General features: G+C 42.2%; 2 protein-coding genes across 3 annotated transcripts; both read right to left on the bottom strand.

The window, feature by feature from the left end:
* Positions 1 to 2,462: 2,462 nt before the first annotated feature.
* On the bottom strand, positions 2,463 to 4,383 carry LOC131801788 (uncharacterized). Its single transcript, XM_059120736.1, has one exon. It carries the CDS (start codon positions 3,735 to 3,737, stop codon positions 2,463 to 2,465), a length of 1,275 nt encoding a protein of 424 aa, XP_058976719.1. The 5' UTR covers positions 3,738 to 4,383.
* Positions 4,384 to 6,457: 2,074 nt separating this feature from the next.
* On the bottom strand, positions 6,458 to 11,522 carry LOC131801787 (organic solute transporter alpha-like protein). Of its 2 annotated transcripts, none has more exons than XM_059120734.1 (6): positions 11,344 to 11,522; positions 7,921 to 8,058; positions 7,303 to 7,784; positions 7,068 to 7,193; positions 6,883 to 7,009; positions 6,458 to 6,774 (listed from the first exon to the last, which is right to left on the bottom strand). In XM_059120734.1, the coding sequence occupies exons 1-6, from the start codon at positions 11,363 to 11,365 to the stop codon at positions 6,692 to 6,694; spliced, it is 978 nt and encodes a 325-aa protein (XP_058976717.1). In that variant the 5' UTR covers positions 11,366 to 11,522; the 3' UTR covers positions 6,458 to 6,691. The 2 variants fall into 2 exon arrangements, with proteins under 2 accessions (XP_058976717.1, XP_058976718.1); XM_059120735.1 differs by lacking the exon at positions 11,344 to 11,522 and adding an exon at positions 8,529 to 9,250.
* Positions 11,523 to 12,473: the final 951 nt, after the last annotated feature.

Raw genomic sequence — 12,473 nt, 5'->3', positions numbered from 1 at the left:
ACCGTCCTCACATTCCCATTTGCGATATAGGCAACCATCTATTATAAGTAGACTGTCCCACTGGGCCCAATAGGATTTTAAAAGAGGGCTTTCGGAGGTAATTTCTTTGCGACTAGGTCGTTTGCCCGTTTCTATGGCCGAAATTACTTTGCCCAGAATGGGATCTCTTCGTTGTTCCGTCGACCAATCTTCACCCGACTCAAATTGCAATAGTCGGACATCAACGATATTCTCTTTATTCTCAGCCTTTGAGCAGTGCTTGCATTCTACTTTGCATGGCCGACGAGACAGGGCATCAGCATTACCGTGTTTTCCGTCTTTTCTGTGCTCGATTCTGAAGTCATAACTCTGGAGCCTCTCGATCCAACGGGCTAGTTGACCTTCCGGATTCTTAAACTGCAGCAACCATTGGAGAGCAGCGTGGTCGGTCCTCAGCAGGAAATGCTGGCCATATAGGTATTTGTGGAAGTGTTTAACGCACTCAAGGACAGCAAGCAGCTCTCTCCTCGTCACACAGTAATTCCTCTCAGGTTTCGACAATGTCCGGCTGTAGTACCCGATGACTTTTTCCTGTCCGTCGATTTCCTGGGAAAGGACGCCACCGATGCCGCACGCACTTGCGTCTGTGTCCAGGACAAACTTGCCGCCAGGTATAGGGTATGCCAAAATGGGGGCTCTGCATAGCATGTCTTTGAGCTTTCTGAAAGCCTCCTCCTGGTCGTTGCCCCACTGAAACCTCTGGCCTTTTTGCGTCAAACGGTGTAGACAGGCGGCGATGTTGGCAAAATTTTGGACAAATCGACGGTAGTATGTGCAGAGACCCAGAAAGCTTCGCAGCTCATGGAGATTTCGGGGCAGCGGCCAATCTCTGACGGCTTGAATTTTCTCCTTATCCGTCGATATGCCCTCCGGCGTCACGTGGTGCCCCAGGAACTTCACCTCTCGTTGGAAGAGACTGCACTTCTTTGGGTTCAGCTTGAGGCCTGAAGACGAAAGCTGCTGTAGAACATCCTTTAAGTTCTTGATGTGTTCGTCGAAGTTGCGTCCCATGACTATGATGTCATCCAGGTATATGAGGCACGACTTCCACTGCAGCCCTTTTAACACACGCTCCATCAGCCTTTCAAATGTAGCCGGGGCGTTGCAGAGTCCGAATGGCATGACATTGAACTGCCAGAGACCCCCATTTACGCCAAACGCTGTTTTCTCCTTATCTTTCTCGGCGATCTCTACTTGCCAGTACCCACTCTGCAGGTCGAGGGTGGAGAACCATGATGTCACGGCTAATGTGTCCAATGTGTCGTCAATTCTTGGGAGCGGATAGCTGTCTTTCTTGGTGACATCATTCAACTTTCTGTAGTCCACACAAAATCGGGTGCTTCCGTCTTTCTTCTTGACCAAGACCACTGGGGAGCACCATGGACTTGACGATGGTTCTATTACACCACTCTTTTCCATTTCACTTATCAGCTTCTGAACCTCGTCTCTTTTTGCCAGGGGAACACTTCTTGGAGGCTGTTTAATGGGTCTCGCGTCTGCTGTATTGATTTCATGCTTCACCACTGATGTTCTTCCTTGGTGCTCTTTTGTCAACGCAAAGGTAGAGGCATATTTCCATAATAGCTGCTTAGCCTTGCTCCTCTCGGAAGGTGATAATTGGTGTGTCCACTCTTTTATGTAGCCGTCGAGGTGCTTCTTCTCCATGGCAGCTGGCTTTTCGGTGCTAGTTTCCAAATTAACTACAGCTTCAGCTGGTGTGCATTGTCCAACATCGGAAAATTGGCAAATTTGCTCTTGCTTGTTTGACAGGTTCAAAACTCTAACAGGAATTAATCCGTCCTTGTTGCTTTTCACCAGGGCATTCGCTATTAGGATGTTACTGTTACTGTTTCTGTTTTCTGCTGGTTCCACCACCCACAACTTCTCGGCTCCACAATCTCCATTCATTGGTACCCATATTATTGCTTCGGCACAGGGCGGTATTATCTCTGGATGGTCCGTGGTCAGACGTCTAATGGGTGTACTTTCATCGTAGCCCAAGTTTAACGGAATTTCGACGTTAGACCAGGTCATCACACGTTCTTTCATATCCAGATTGATGCCAAAGGCAATCATAAAATCTGAGCCTATTATCACTTCGTCTACGATATCGGCAACTATAAACTCGTAATTCTCCGATTTATTGGCAATAGTTAGTCTCAGGGTAATCTTGCCGTGTACTGCCGCGGGCTCCCCCGTTGCTGTGCGCAGTCTGACTCCATTAAGTTGCGTTATTTTTCCCTTTACCAGATCTGATCTTACGATGGACTTTGATGCGCCAGTATCTAACGTCAGAACTCGCTTATCACCATTGATGTACCCAGTTGTTGTTAGGTTGTGACTTTCCTGTTGTACTATTGCTATGGAGATTTTGGGGCCATCGTCGATGGGAGCCAGTTCATGCCCCGCTGGACTGGCTCGATTTAGTTTAACTGTGACTCATTGGTGGACTGTTGGGCCATTCTTCTACCATCTTTCGTTGGAGGTGGTGACGATGACCTGGATCGTTTGCGCTTAGCTCTGCATTCGCGCGCAATATGACCTGCTTTATCGCAGTTGTAGCATCTAACCCTGGGCTTAGTCATCCCAACTAACTTTGTCTCTTCTATTACCCGCCTCATGGCGTCTTCGATCGAGTTAACGAGAGATTTGGGTTCGCAACCTTCGGTCTCCAGTTGGCGAATCTTGTGGGTCTGGGGCTTAACAACTATTCTTGCCGTCTCTTGGGCAAGGGCAAACGACACAGTTTCGGAAAATGATGCTTTTGGTGACGCATATGTTGCATACTTAATCTCAGGGTCACGTATGCCATTCACAAAGGTTTCGATTTTCATACGGTCCAGCAATGGGTGATCCTCTCCTGGATACGTCATTAGCACCAAACGTTCCACCTCAGCTGCAAAGTCTTGTAACGTCTCGTTTGCCCTCTGTACTCTTCCCCTTAATTCCATAAGGTAGATGTTTCGTTCATGTTCGCCACCGTACTTACGTTCCAGTGCAGCAATAACATCTTCATAGTTGTTTCTAGAAGCGACAGGAATACTCTGTATAACATCAGCAGCACTGCCCTTCAATGCCAGAAGTAGTGCAACCGCTTTGTCGCTGCCGTTCCACGAATTTCTAGAAGCCACTGTCTCGAACTGTAACTTGAAAACATTGAATGACGTAGAGCCGTCGAATACAGGAGGTTTGATTTTTAGTGTGTTATCAGGAACTCGCACCGGACCACCTTTGATTTCCAGTTCCGAAATTTTCTCCTCCAGATTTGTAACCCTATGGTCGTGGGACAGAAATTTCTCGTCAACCGACTGCACTTTCTTATCCAACTCTTTAATTTGGACCTCCACGGTTTCCATTCTCCTTCCAATAACTTCTGTAATGTACTCGAGTTTCTCGTTCGTTATTCTCGAATTTTCTTCGAACCTTCTGAAATTTTCCTCAAACATTTTGGCTAGCATATTTCTGAAATCGTCACCCCTGGCAGCTACTGACGAGACTTCCCCACCGTTGGATTCGCCCATTTCCGATAAATCCACTTCATCCTTACTGTCAAACTCATATGTATCGATGTTCATACCACGGCGCTCGAACTCATCCAACAGACGTTTTTGTAGTTCAGCCTTGTTGCCAGTAGAGGACAATTCCAATTTATTAAGTTCCTTCTTCAAGTCTTCCACTCGTAGATCCTTAAACTTCATCGTAGTATTATCGTAATCTCACTTCCGACACCAATTGTTACGTTCTTGGATTTTACTTAATCCCGTGTAGACGTTGTTTTATTTCCCAATACAGCTCGTACCAAATAAAACGCGGGTTCTTTCGGATTACGATTATTACAATGATTTTATTCACACAACTTTACTTTGCACTTTACTTTACTCGACGGTTTCAATTCGCGATCTGATTCACAACTGACTAACTGCCTTTCCATTTCCCCTATTTATATGAGCCTCGCCTGTCGCTACAGAAGTTTCTAGACGATCTGGTAACGCCTAGATTACGAACAATCTACCAATGCAACGAACACATACAAACTTACATTGAGTGAACAATAACAACAACACATACAAACTTACATGGAGTGAACAATAACAACAACACATTCACAGGCGAGGGGGTAACAAAGAAAGAGGAATTAAGCGATCATCAATGATGACGTTTAACAAGAATTGTACGTCAGCAACAAAATAGAAAATGAAAGAGGAAATGGAAGGATGTAGAAAAATCTATACAGTAGTTGTTGTTGTGAAGTTATTCAAATAAACTGCGTAGTAGAAATTTACGTTACAATTCAAATTCTTAAATTAACGGAATTCATCTAAATTAACTTAAATCTAAAGTTATATTCGTAACAATATAATAAATGTAATTAAGCCAAACGAACCTTTAATGATTTCAATCAGCCGAGATTCTGTCCTCGAGCGCGGTAGAGTTAGATAGAGAAAAGTGACAATACTAAGGTGGAGGGTATAAACTGGAAAACGAATAAATCCAAAATTGGAATAAAATTAATTTGTGTAATTTATTCGATTAGAATCTATGCCACTCGTTGGCCATTACAAATTTTCTACTACCTTGCTGCAGCTACCAACGATACACATTTTAATCTAGATGTGTGTCCCTGAAAATATCAATTCATCTGAAAATTACCATTGCTTTAACACAGGGTGGGTTAACGGGAGAAATGTTAAACATTCCCATTTATTTATCCTGTTATAGTGGCGTCCTTAATTTCTGTTTTTAAAAATTATCCTTGGGATTTGTGTTATGCAAAAAGTACGTCAAAGTGTTGCCGTAGATGGAGGTGCAAATTTAACCAGTGATATGTTGTGTGGCTTTGAATGTACTTTTCTACGTTTTAGAGTTATATGTCGAAGGAAAATGTATAAATGCTACCCTCAATAAATGCAAATACTTGATGTCCCTTTGATTAGGCCATGTGGAGTATTTCCATATGTACTTACTTATGTACACTGCTTCTTACTTGAGTAGCAGAGCCTGTTACAATCCAAAACATTAAGAGAATGATATTCTTTTGGTATATCTGAAAAGTAAAACTTTGTCATGGGCCAATTTCTCAGATATTATCTCCATACCTCTATCCAAGACAATGATAGTAATCATGTATTTACTCTAAGGTCCTTACTTTTGTAAATATAGGCTTTGTAGGACAGGAGAATAATTGATTTATTGTTGAAAAACATATAATTGATGCCACCCATGCGTACGAACCTATTATAAACTGTGAGCAAGAAACACGCACATATACGTTTGTTAATATATGATTATGCGAAGGAAGTTTATTGGATCGGCTACCACGTCAGAAGGCACAAAATACTAATCAAATAGTTCATCGTTCTGCAAAACGGAGTAGGAATTTTATCCTGTTTTCACCTGCACTGGGGTGAATTTACCAAAGTATGTGTGAAATTTTAGTTTCCTGACAACTAAACAAATTCAATCATTCAACGAATCCAACCTTCCGACAGTTTGACTCTCTGCGCGGGTACAAATATATTGATTATACAAAGCAGCCCCTTTTAACACAGGCAGTCCTACGGTATGGCGCAAGAAAAATATATTTCATCTAGCCGTAACTAGCCGTAAGACTGATGGTGTAAAAATAATATCTACTCATACTTAGTATGGACACGTAGTTATGTACAAAGTACATTTTACGATTTCGCAAATCGAGTGGATTCAATTTCGCGCAAGTAAACATGCTTTTGATGAATTGGTGGGTGCGCCACCCAAAACTAGTGGATAAAATATCCGTAAAATGAAACCCGACGACAGCAGGAAATTAATGAATGAGGCCAATTTATGAAAAAGGTTTAAAATTCAATTTTTTTACTGGAGCGTGAGTTCTAAAATATCAAATTTACGGGTTCTAAGCAAGTCATTGTTGAAATATTTCATTAGGTTCGCGATTTGTTTGTTTTGTATTTATACCGGAAACACAAGCTTGTATTTGACATTTCAATACTTGCCCAGAGGTTTTTTCGAATGATTGAGTAGAATTTGTTTCGCGACATCCATTGGTAGGCTTTGTCTTATATAGAAACTATACTAAGTTGCCGATTCTGAAACATAATTGATTTGTAAAATATGTAGTGTTCAACCGTATGGGGCTGAAATAGCTGGGCGGTCTTCCTCAATGTTTCAATGTCAATTTCTTCCAGCAGAAAGCTAAAAAAAAAAATTAAAAACAACCCGCCCCACCTGAAACTTAATTTAGAAACATGTCTGCTAAACACATTCTACATACGTCATCATTCATAAACACGTGACACGGAATTGAGTTTTGTCAGCCGAATTCCAAAATTGCACCATGTTGCCCCGATATCCCTATGGCCGACAACGTAACCTAGCCTATGGCCGACCTCCCTTAATTCCATTGGATACAAATAAGCCCGGCTTTACAATTTGTATTTAATTTAAATTTTAAGGGTACGAATGAATGTGCTCGATGTTTTTCTCTTAATGCAATAGATAATTTGATAAATATACAGTAATGATCATATGTGCATGTAATGTGTGTGTGTGTGAGTGTTTGCTCTGCTACATAAGTAATAAGTACATATACATTCATATGTATATCACAATCGGAATTCCTTGTTGCCTGTCCATTTATCGGCATTCAATTTGTCAGTTAGACTGGCGGTGATTTGTAGGCGTTCTGCACCAGGAGCGACACCAGCACCATTTCCACCAAAATTAAGAGATTGATTATTGCTGTAGGTGGGAGGGACATGTCAGGGAGGAGTTAGAGGGAATACATTAATAATCATCGAACGGCCAGAAGAAATGGTGGGGCGGGGAAGCCGCTCCCAATGGACTTACTTTGCTTGTATATTGTGTGGTTGATGGGATAATAGCCGCCCAGCTCGATGTGATTCAATTGAGTGTCCAGCAGCATGTATTGCAATTTGCATAACAGAAGGATTAGTTGGAGGCAAAACATCTTCTTCTGCAATGAACAAAAGCCAAAGGGTTTAGCCGCAATGGAGAATGGGACGACTACCTACCATTAATCCATATTCGGAATGAATGGAGTTTACCATGCGTACAACGATGTTCAGCGCCCATATACCAATAAGGATGGAGCTGACCAGGAAGGGTATGAAGTACATGTTGACACTGTGGTACAGATCCTGCAAAGATCACAAGTACATGTGTAAGAGTGGAGGGCGAAATTGCACAAAGAGCTTTGGTACAGGTCCAAGGATTGCCTGTGATTCAACTCAGAATAGGTATCTGTACCTTTTCCCGGTAGTAGATGAGGTTCAGCACCAACATGATGCAGCCTTGAACAATGGGCATCTGCCACACCATGTATCGCAGCAGGCAGAGCTTAGTTTTGGATGGCATCAGCGCTGGCAGACACAGGCAGCAACAGCAGCAGGGGGGAGTACTTATCGCGACCGCTGCTCCGTCGTTCTCTTTCGCATAGGTCAGTTCAGAACCCACGTAGCGGAAGCACAATTGTCGAAACACCACTGCACCAATGGTAAAGCAGATATGCATTACGGTGTGGCATACTAGCCAACCCTTTGGCAGCATGATGGTGGTGAAAGCTGCGCCACAGATTATGGGATACAGCGAACACATGATTATGGACGGGACGCGAGTGCAGGGGTCACAGCTGTTGCGAATCTTCGACACCGTATGGGAGAATATAGCTATGTTGAGTAGCACCAGCAGAGAACCGACGAACATCGAAAGGGCTATGAATGGCGTGAGATCTGCAATAGAATAAATTGGAATCAGATCGAAGAAGGAAACGAAGTCGATGTTCAGGCACAAAATCGATTGGGGAGCAAAGTTCCTTGATGTGACCTCTGTACCTTGATGTAGTGCCAGCACATTCCGGATACTTACTCTGATAGTAGGCACTTAAAGTCGGATGTATGAAAATGTTGTGTTGATCTTCTTCCGTGGAAGCATTACTTTCTGCGTGTGTCACATGCATGATTACGTTAATTTCCTCCAACCCCTCTGTCGAGGGGTACGAATAATCTGAAAAGGTACAAGGTACAATACAATGAACATTCCATTAGAATCGCACCATGAAATGGGAACATAAAAGCCGAAACTTTCAAGGAAACAAGAAAGCATTCACATTGTCAGAAAATTGTGGATATCTCCCACCACAATTCACACATCGAAACAACCATTTCAGGCATTATGCATGTCGTCTTACCAACCAACTTTTACCAAGTGGCTACAGAGGGTACGGTTAAAACGGGCCTCACAGAAATAAGAAAGACCCCATGTTTTGTTTTGTTTTTTTGATATAACTCCGAATGTGGTATCAGATTTGCACCAAGAGTGCCACATTATTGAATTGTTGCCAAACTTGAATTGATCGCGAAGATGGTCAATATCGATCGGTCCAGTGCTTCTGGTGTCTCACACGATTTGGTGAAAATTAATAAATCATGTGTGAAGCGAACCGAGTCCACGATTTAACCCCAAATATGTCATACCGCAATATTTGAATCCGCCCTCCTGCTCCTTACTCTCGCATATGAATTTCCTGAGTTAATCTTAGTTGAAAAGTAACCAGGCGTAACTAACACAAAGTACAAATACTTTTGAATTCAGTTCGAGGGCAAAGATTCCGCAGCAAGTGGTTAGACCGTTATGCTGTGGACGTTTAAGAGTTGCTGTGAATATCCTTCTTCGATTATTTTACAATCGGTTTGCAGTCTTCTTGTCAGTGCCATCGAAATTCCATTCCGGCCGTCAAAAGAAATAAAAATATGGACAAGCGGTTCATCTGAAAGCAACAACAAAATCTGTTGAAACCGGTTTGTGTATGGCAATGTTGAAGCGATGGTCCATAAAACGCCGCTCTGGAGGTTGCAGTTTAATTACTGCGCATCAACAACAAATTCCCGTAGACGAAGATGCGACCTTGGCTTGGTTTGGCATTGCTGTTGTGGTTTGACAGCAGATGAGATAACTTAACTCAGCACGGCTCATTAAATTGGGGAACTCTTTCGATATGAGTTGCGTATTTTAACACGTCTGTTCACGATTGCCTCCCAGTACGTACGTGTATTCGTCGGCGCGACAAGCCAAATGTATGTCTGTGAATGCCAAACAACACTCAATTACGAAGATAAAATAGAGCACAGTAATAAGCCTGGTTTAACCTTGCAAGGGAATTAATTTGTAACGCATGTAGACCATAAACTGAAGGACCACTTTGGCTAACAAGCTGTTGGATATATTTTGGTGCTATTTAACTCCAAAGTGTCTACAACCACCACCCACCAACAGAAAGAAATTGGAAAGCCAAAAACAACAAATTGTTTCTGACAAGAACTGCCGTTTGATTTCATTGATTATCAGATATTTAACAAAAAGAACTCTAATGGGCATGGGGCGGGCCTTGTTAGGAAACATTGTTTTTTTGTCACGTGCAGATCGGTTTACATTTTAATCGCAATTGGCCAGTGATACCAGGGAAGCGAAAAACCCTTTTAATTGGACAAAATGGACACCGAACAATAAAAGCCCAAGGATCACACACGCACACACACTTCGATGGGTAATTATGTGGCCGGAGTGGTTAGCAATCAACAGCCACTCGAACGAAAGACATCCACAAGATGATGCATTGGAATCTCACAAATTGAAACATGCCTTGCAGTTCAACCTATCTGGTAAGCCATGTAAAGATAATGTACCGTTGGAGAGATTTTTATGCAAGACAAGGATTGAGTTGATCCCGGGAAGGCAATAAACTATTCTCGGCGCTTTGTCTTGAATTCTCTTTCGATTTTATTTGGGGGTAATATGACCGTACACAAAATGTTACCATGATGGGGAAGGTCAGTATTTTTGTACGGTACATCGTACAGCAGGAGCCCTAGGTTAGAAAAATGCTGAAATAAGTATGTTAACGAATTCTGTAAATTCTCATAATACTGCCCCATATCAGTCAGATTCGAGCTTTTACAGATAATGGAAAATTTCTGGGAATCAAAAGGGCATTTCAGAAGCGAGTCAAGAAGCCCAAGAGAAGCGCATGTCGACATATCTTAGCCATATTTTGGTTGGTCATCTATTTAAGAATGTTTGTGGAACTATTTAAAGTACAACAGGCGTGTTAACGCGTATTAAACACCCAATTCACGTCAGGAACTGGGATGGTTGTAACTTGCCTCTAGTCTCACTTAATCATAGAAGTTAATCCGTGTACCCAATATAGGTGTATCCATGCTTTTTTATTGTCATTATTTCAAGGCGTGTCTTTAACTTTAAGCGTGCAGCACGTTCTGAGACTCACGCAACTCGCCCAGACCACCGTTCAGAATAGTTTTTTATATCCACCCCGTACGAATGTTAATAGATGTTTGCCTCGACAAATTGATACCTTGATTGTTTGGACGTCCAATTGAAGGGTCGTATCTATTTTCACATGCCTATAATAGTTGCTCGGTACTTCGTCATTCACATCCTAGGTACTTTACTGGCACAACATCTTAAAGGCTCACTCAAATGTTGGCTGACGATTTTCAGATGACAACTAGGCGTTATTTCCGCATGCACGTTTGAACGTACATAGGTACCTATATTTGTTTGTATGCTACCGGCTCTAGTATTAGCATTCCGACAGACATACGCGTGTGGTTATTCGTTTTGTTGGCACAAACATACATACGTATGTTCACATAGTTCACATATTACGTACAACATTATGACGTATGCGACAGACAGAGACCAAACTTGTTGGCACGTCTCAGGGGGTGCATGGCCAATGGCTATTTGTAAATCTCAATCTATGTGTCGGTGTGTGTGTGTGTTTGTGTGTGAGTCCATTGGTGTGCAAGTGCTTTATTTTCGTCAATGTGAAATATTTTTGGCAAAATCGAGAGAATGCAAACGTCAGGTTCGCAATTGCTACATTGAAGACATTTGTCATCGTTGCTATGACAATGGAAAAGCTGAACAAGAAGCTGTGGCTTGGGACACGGCAACGGGTGTTGTTCGTTCAGCTTCAGTATGCCAGTGTTGCGTTTGACAACATCGTTTTCACATTTGGGCTAACACGATGTACATATCGAGGCTTTGGAAAAATGGAAACTTGGATTTGTCTGCCTAGCATTACATAACTTTGCTCAAGCCAACGCTACCGACAACGCTCTATGCTCTGTTGTAAACATAAACCAGTTTTCATTTGGGTCACCAGTGTTTTCTTGAAAATCGGAGAAGACAAAAACGCGTTTGTTATACTGGCGTTGACTAGCTGCTTTCAACGTAATTGCAGATTTCTGAGGTTTTTGTATTTACCCGTCCAATTTGGGGAGCTCATGCTCTCCTGAGATTTTCTGGTGTTTGTTTTTTGATGTTGTTTGTTTTGAATTTATTAACGCGCCCACGTTTCGCAAGACTCTCGGGGTACAAAAAGAAATCGGCGTACGGCGACCACTTCCAACGAGAAACCAAATGCAACTGATGTGTTGTGGTACTGAAGACAGCAGATGACGGCCGGCTGTGTTGTTGAGAGAGTGCGATCATGGTATGAACATGATTGTCGGTTGGAGCATTGACTGGCTGATCGTATTCTTGAACATTTAGACGCTCTCGCTCTCTTGCCGTTTTGCGTCAGGGTTGGAACTTGTTTGTTTTTTTTTTTGCCTATGTTCACATTTCAATTCATTTTAGAATCGAATCTCAAAACAATCTTCAATTCGCTACTAATAAACTACTGAATTCAATACAACAATTTGAAGCAGTTATAATCCTCCTCGTTTAGTGAAAAGGAAAGACTCTCCTACCACTACTTATACACCAAAGATTTTGGGCAACACCAATTTACAGCCTTGCAGCCGACCACCATGCAGGTGTGCAAAGAAGAAAATATTGGGCAAATTATTGAGTTGTAGGTTCTTCAGTAATCGTATGTAAATTGCCGACAAAATTACTGCCGAGTATGCATGAAATCCAAAGAACGTGCTCTTTATGCGCTCACTGTGTTCTTTTCCCATCTCTTTTTTTAGGCAATTATTTGGATTTATACATTATCCTCTGGGTAACTTAAACCATGTTGAACTCCATTAGTACCAGAGACGTCGACGCCATTCTTCAGAGGTTCTTGCAAATCAGCACATATATGCATGTGTGTAGCATGACATTAAATATTTGGGTCAAAAGGTTCCAAGGAAATTATTTTCTTTATCTGGCCTAGTGTTAACCATTCTACTTTGAAAAGCATACACATCTCGAAAAGTTTTGATGGTCGCCAGCACACTTTCATCGGCCATTGGCTGGAAACGACACCCCAGTTCGATTTCTGTGCTAGCACAACAATCGCATTGTCTTTTGTTGCTCTTGACGACAGCTTTCAAAACGATTGCGGTTGGAAGCTTTCATACGTGTTTCATGGAACGAATCAGGGAAAAGGCACCGTCTTCCTTTTC

This window comes from Musca domestica, unplaced genomic scaffold (genome assembly GCF_030504385.1).
Source record: "Musca domestica strain aabys unplaced genomic scaffold, Musca_domestica.polishedcontigs.V.1.1 172, whole genome shotgun sequence".
Classification (NCBI taxonomy): Eukaryota; Metazoa; Arthropoda; class Insecta; order Diptera; family Muscidae; genus Musca; species Musca domestica.
The sequence above is the reverse complement of the archived record's forward strand: the minus strand, read 5'-3'. Positions and strand labels throughout refer to the sequence as shown.

Bases quoted from the DNA above. Each gene is read 5' to 3' on its own strand.
- LOC131801788 (XM_059120736.1), bottom strand. From the start codon at position 3,737: ATGAAGTTTAAGGATCTACGAGTGGAAGACTTGAAGAAGGAACTTAAT.
- LOC131801787 (XM_059120734.1), bottom strand. From the start codon at position 11,365: ATGAGCTCCCCAAATTGGACGG. The intron at 8,059-11,343 runs GTAAATACAAAA...GTACCTTTTCAG, and splicing joins GAGCTCCCCAAATTGGACGG to ATTATTCGTACCCCTCGACA. The intron at 7,010-7,067 runs GTAGGTAGTCGT...TGTTCATTGCAG, and splicing joins ATTCCGAATATGGATTAATG to AAGAAGATGTTTTGCCTCCA.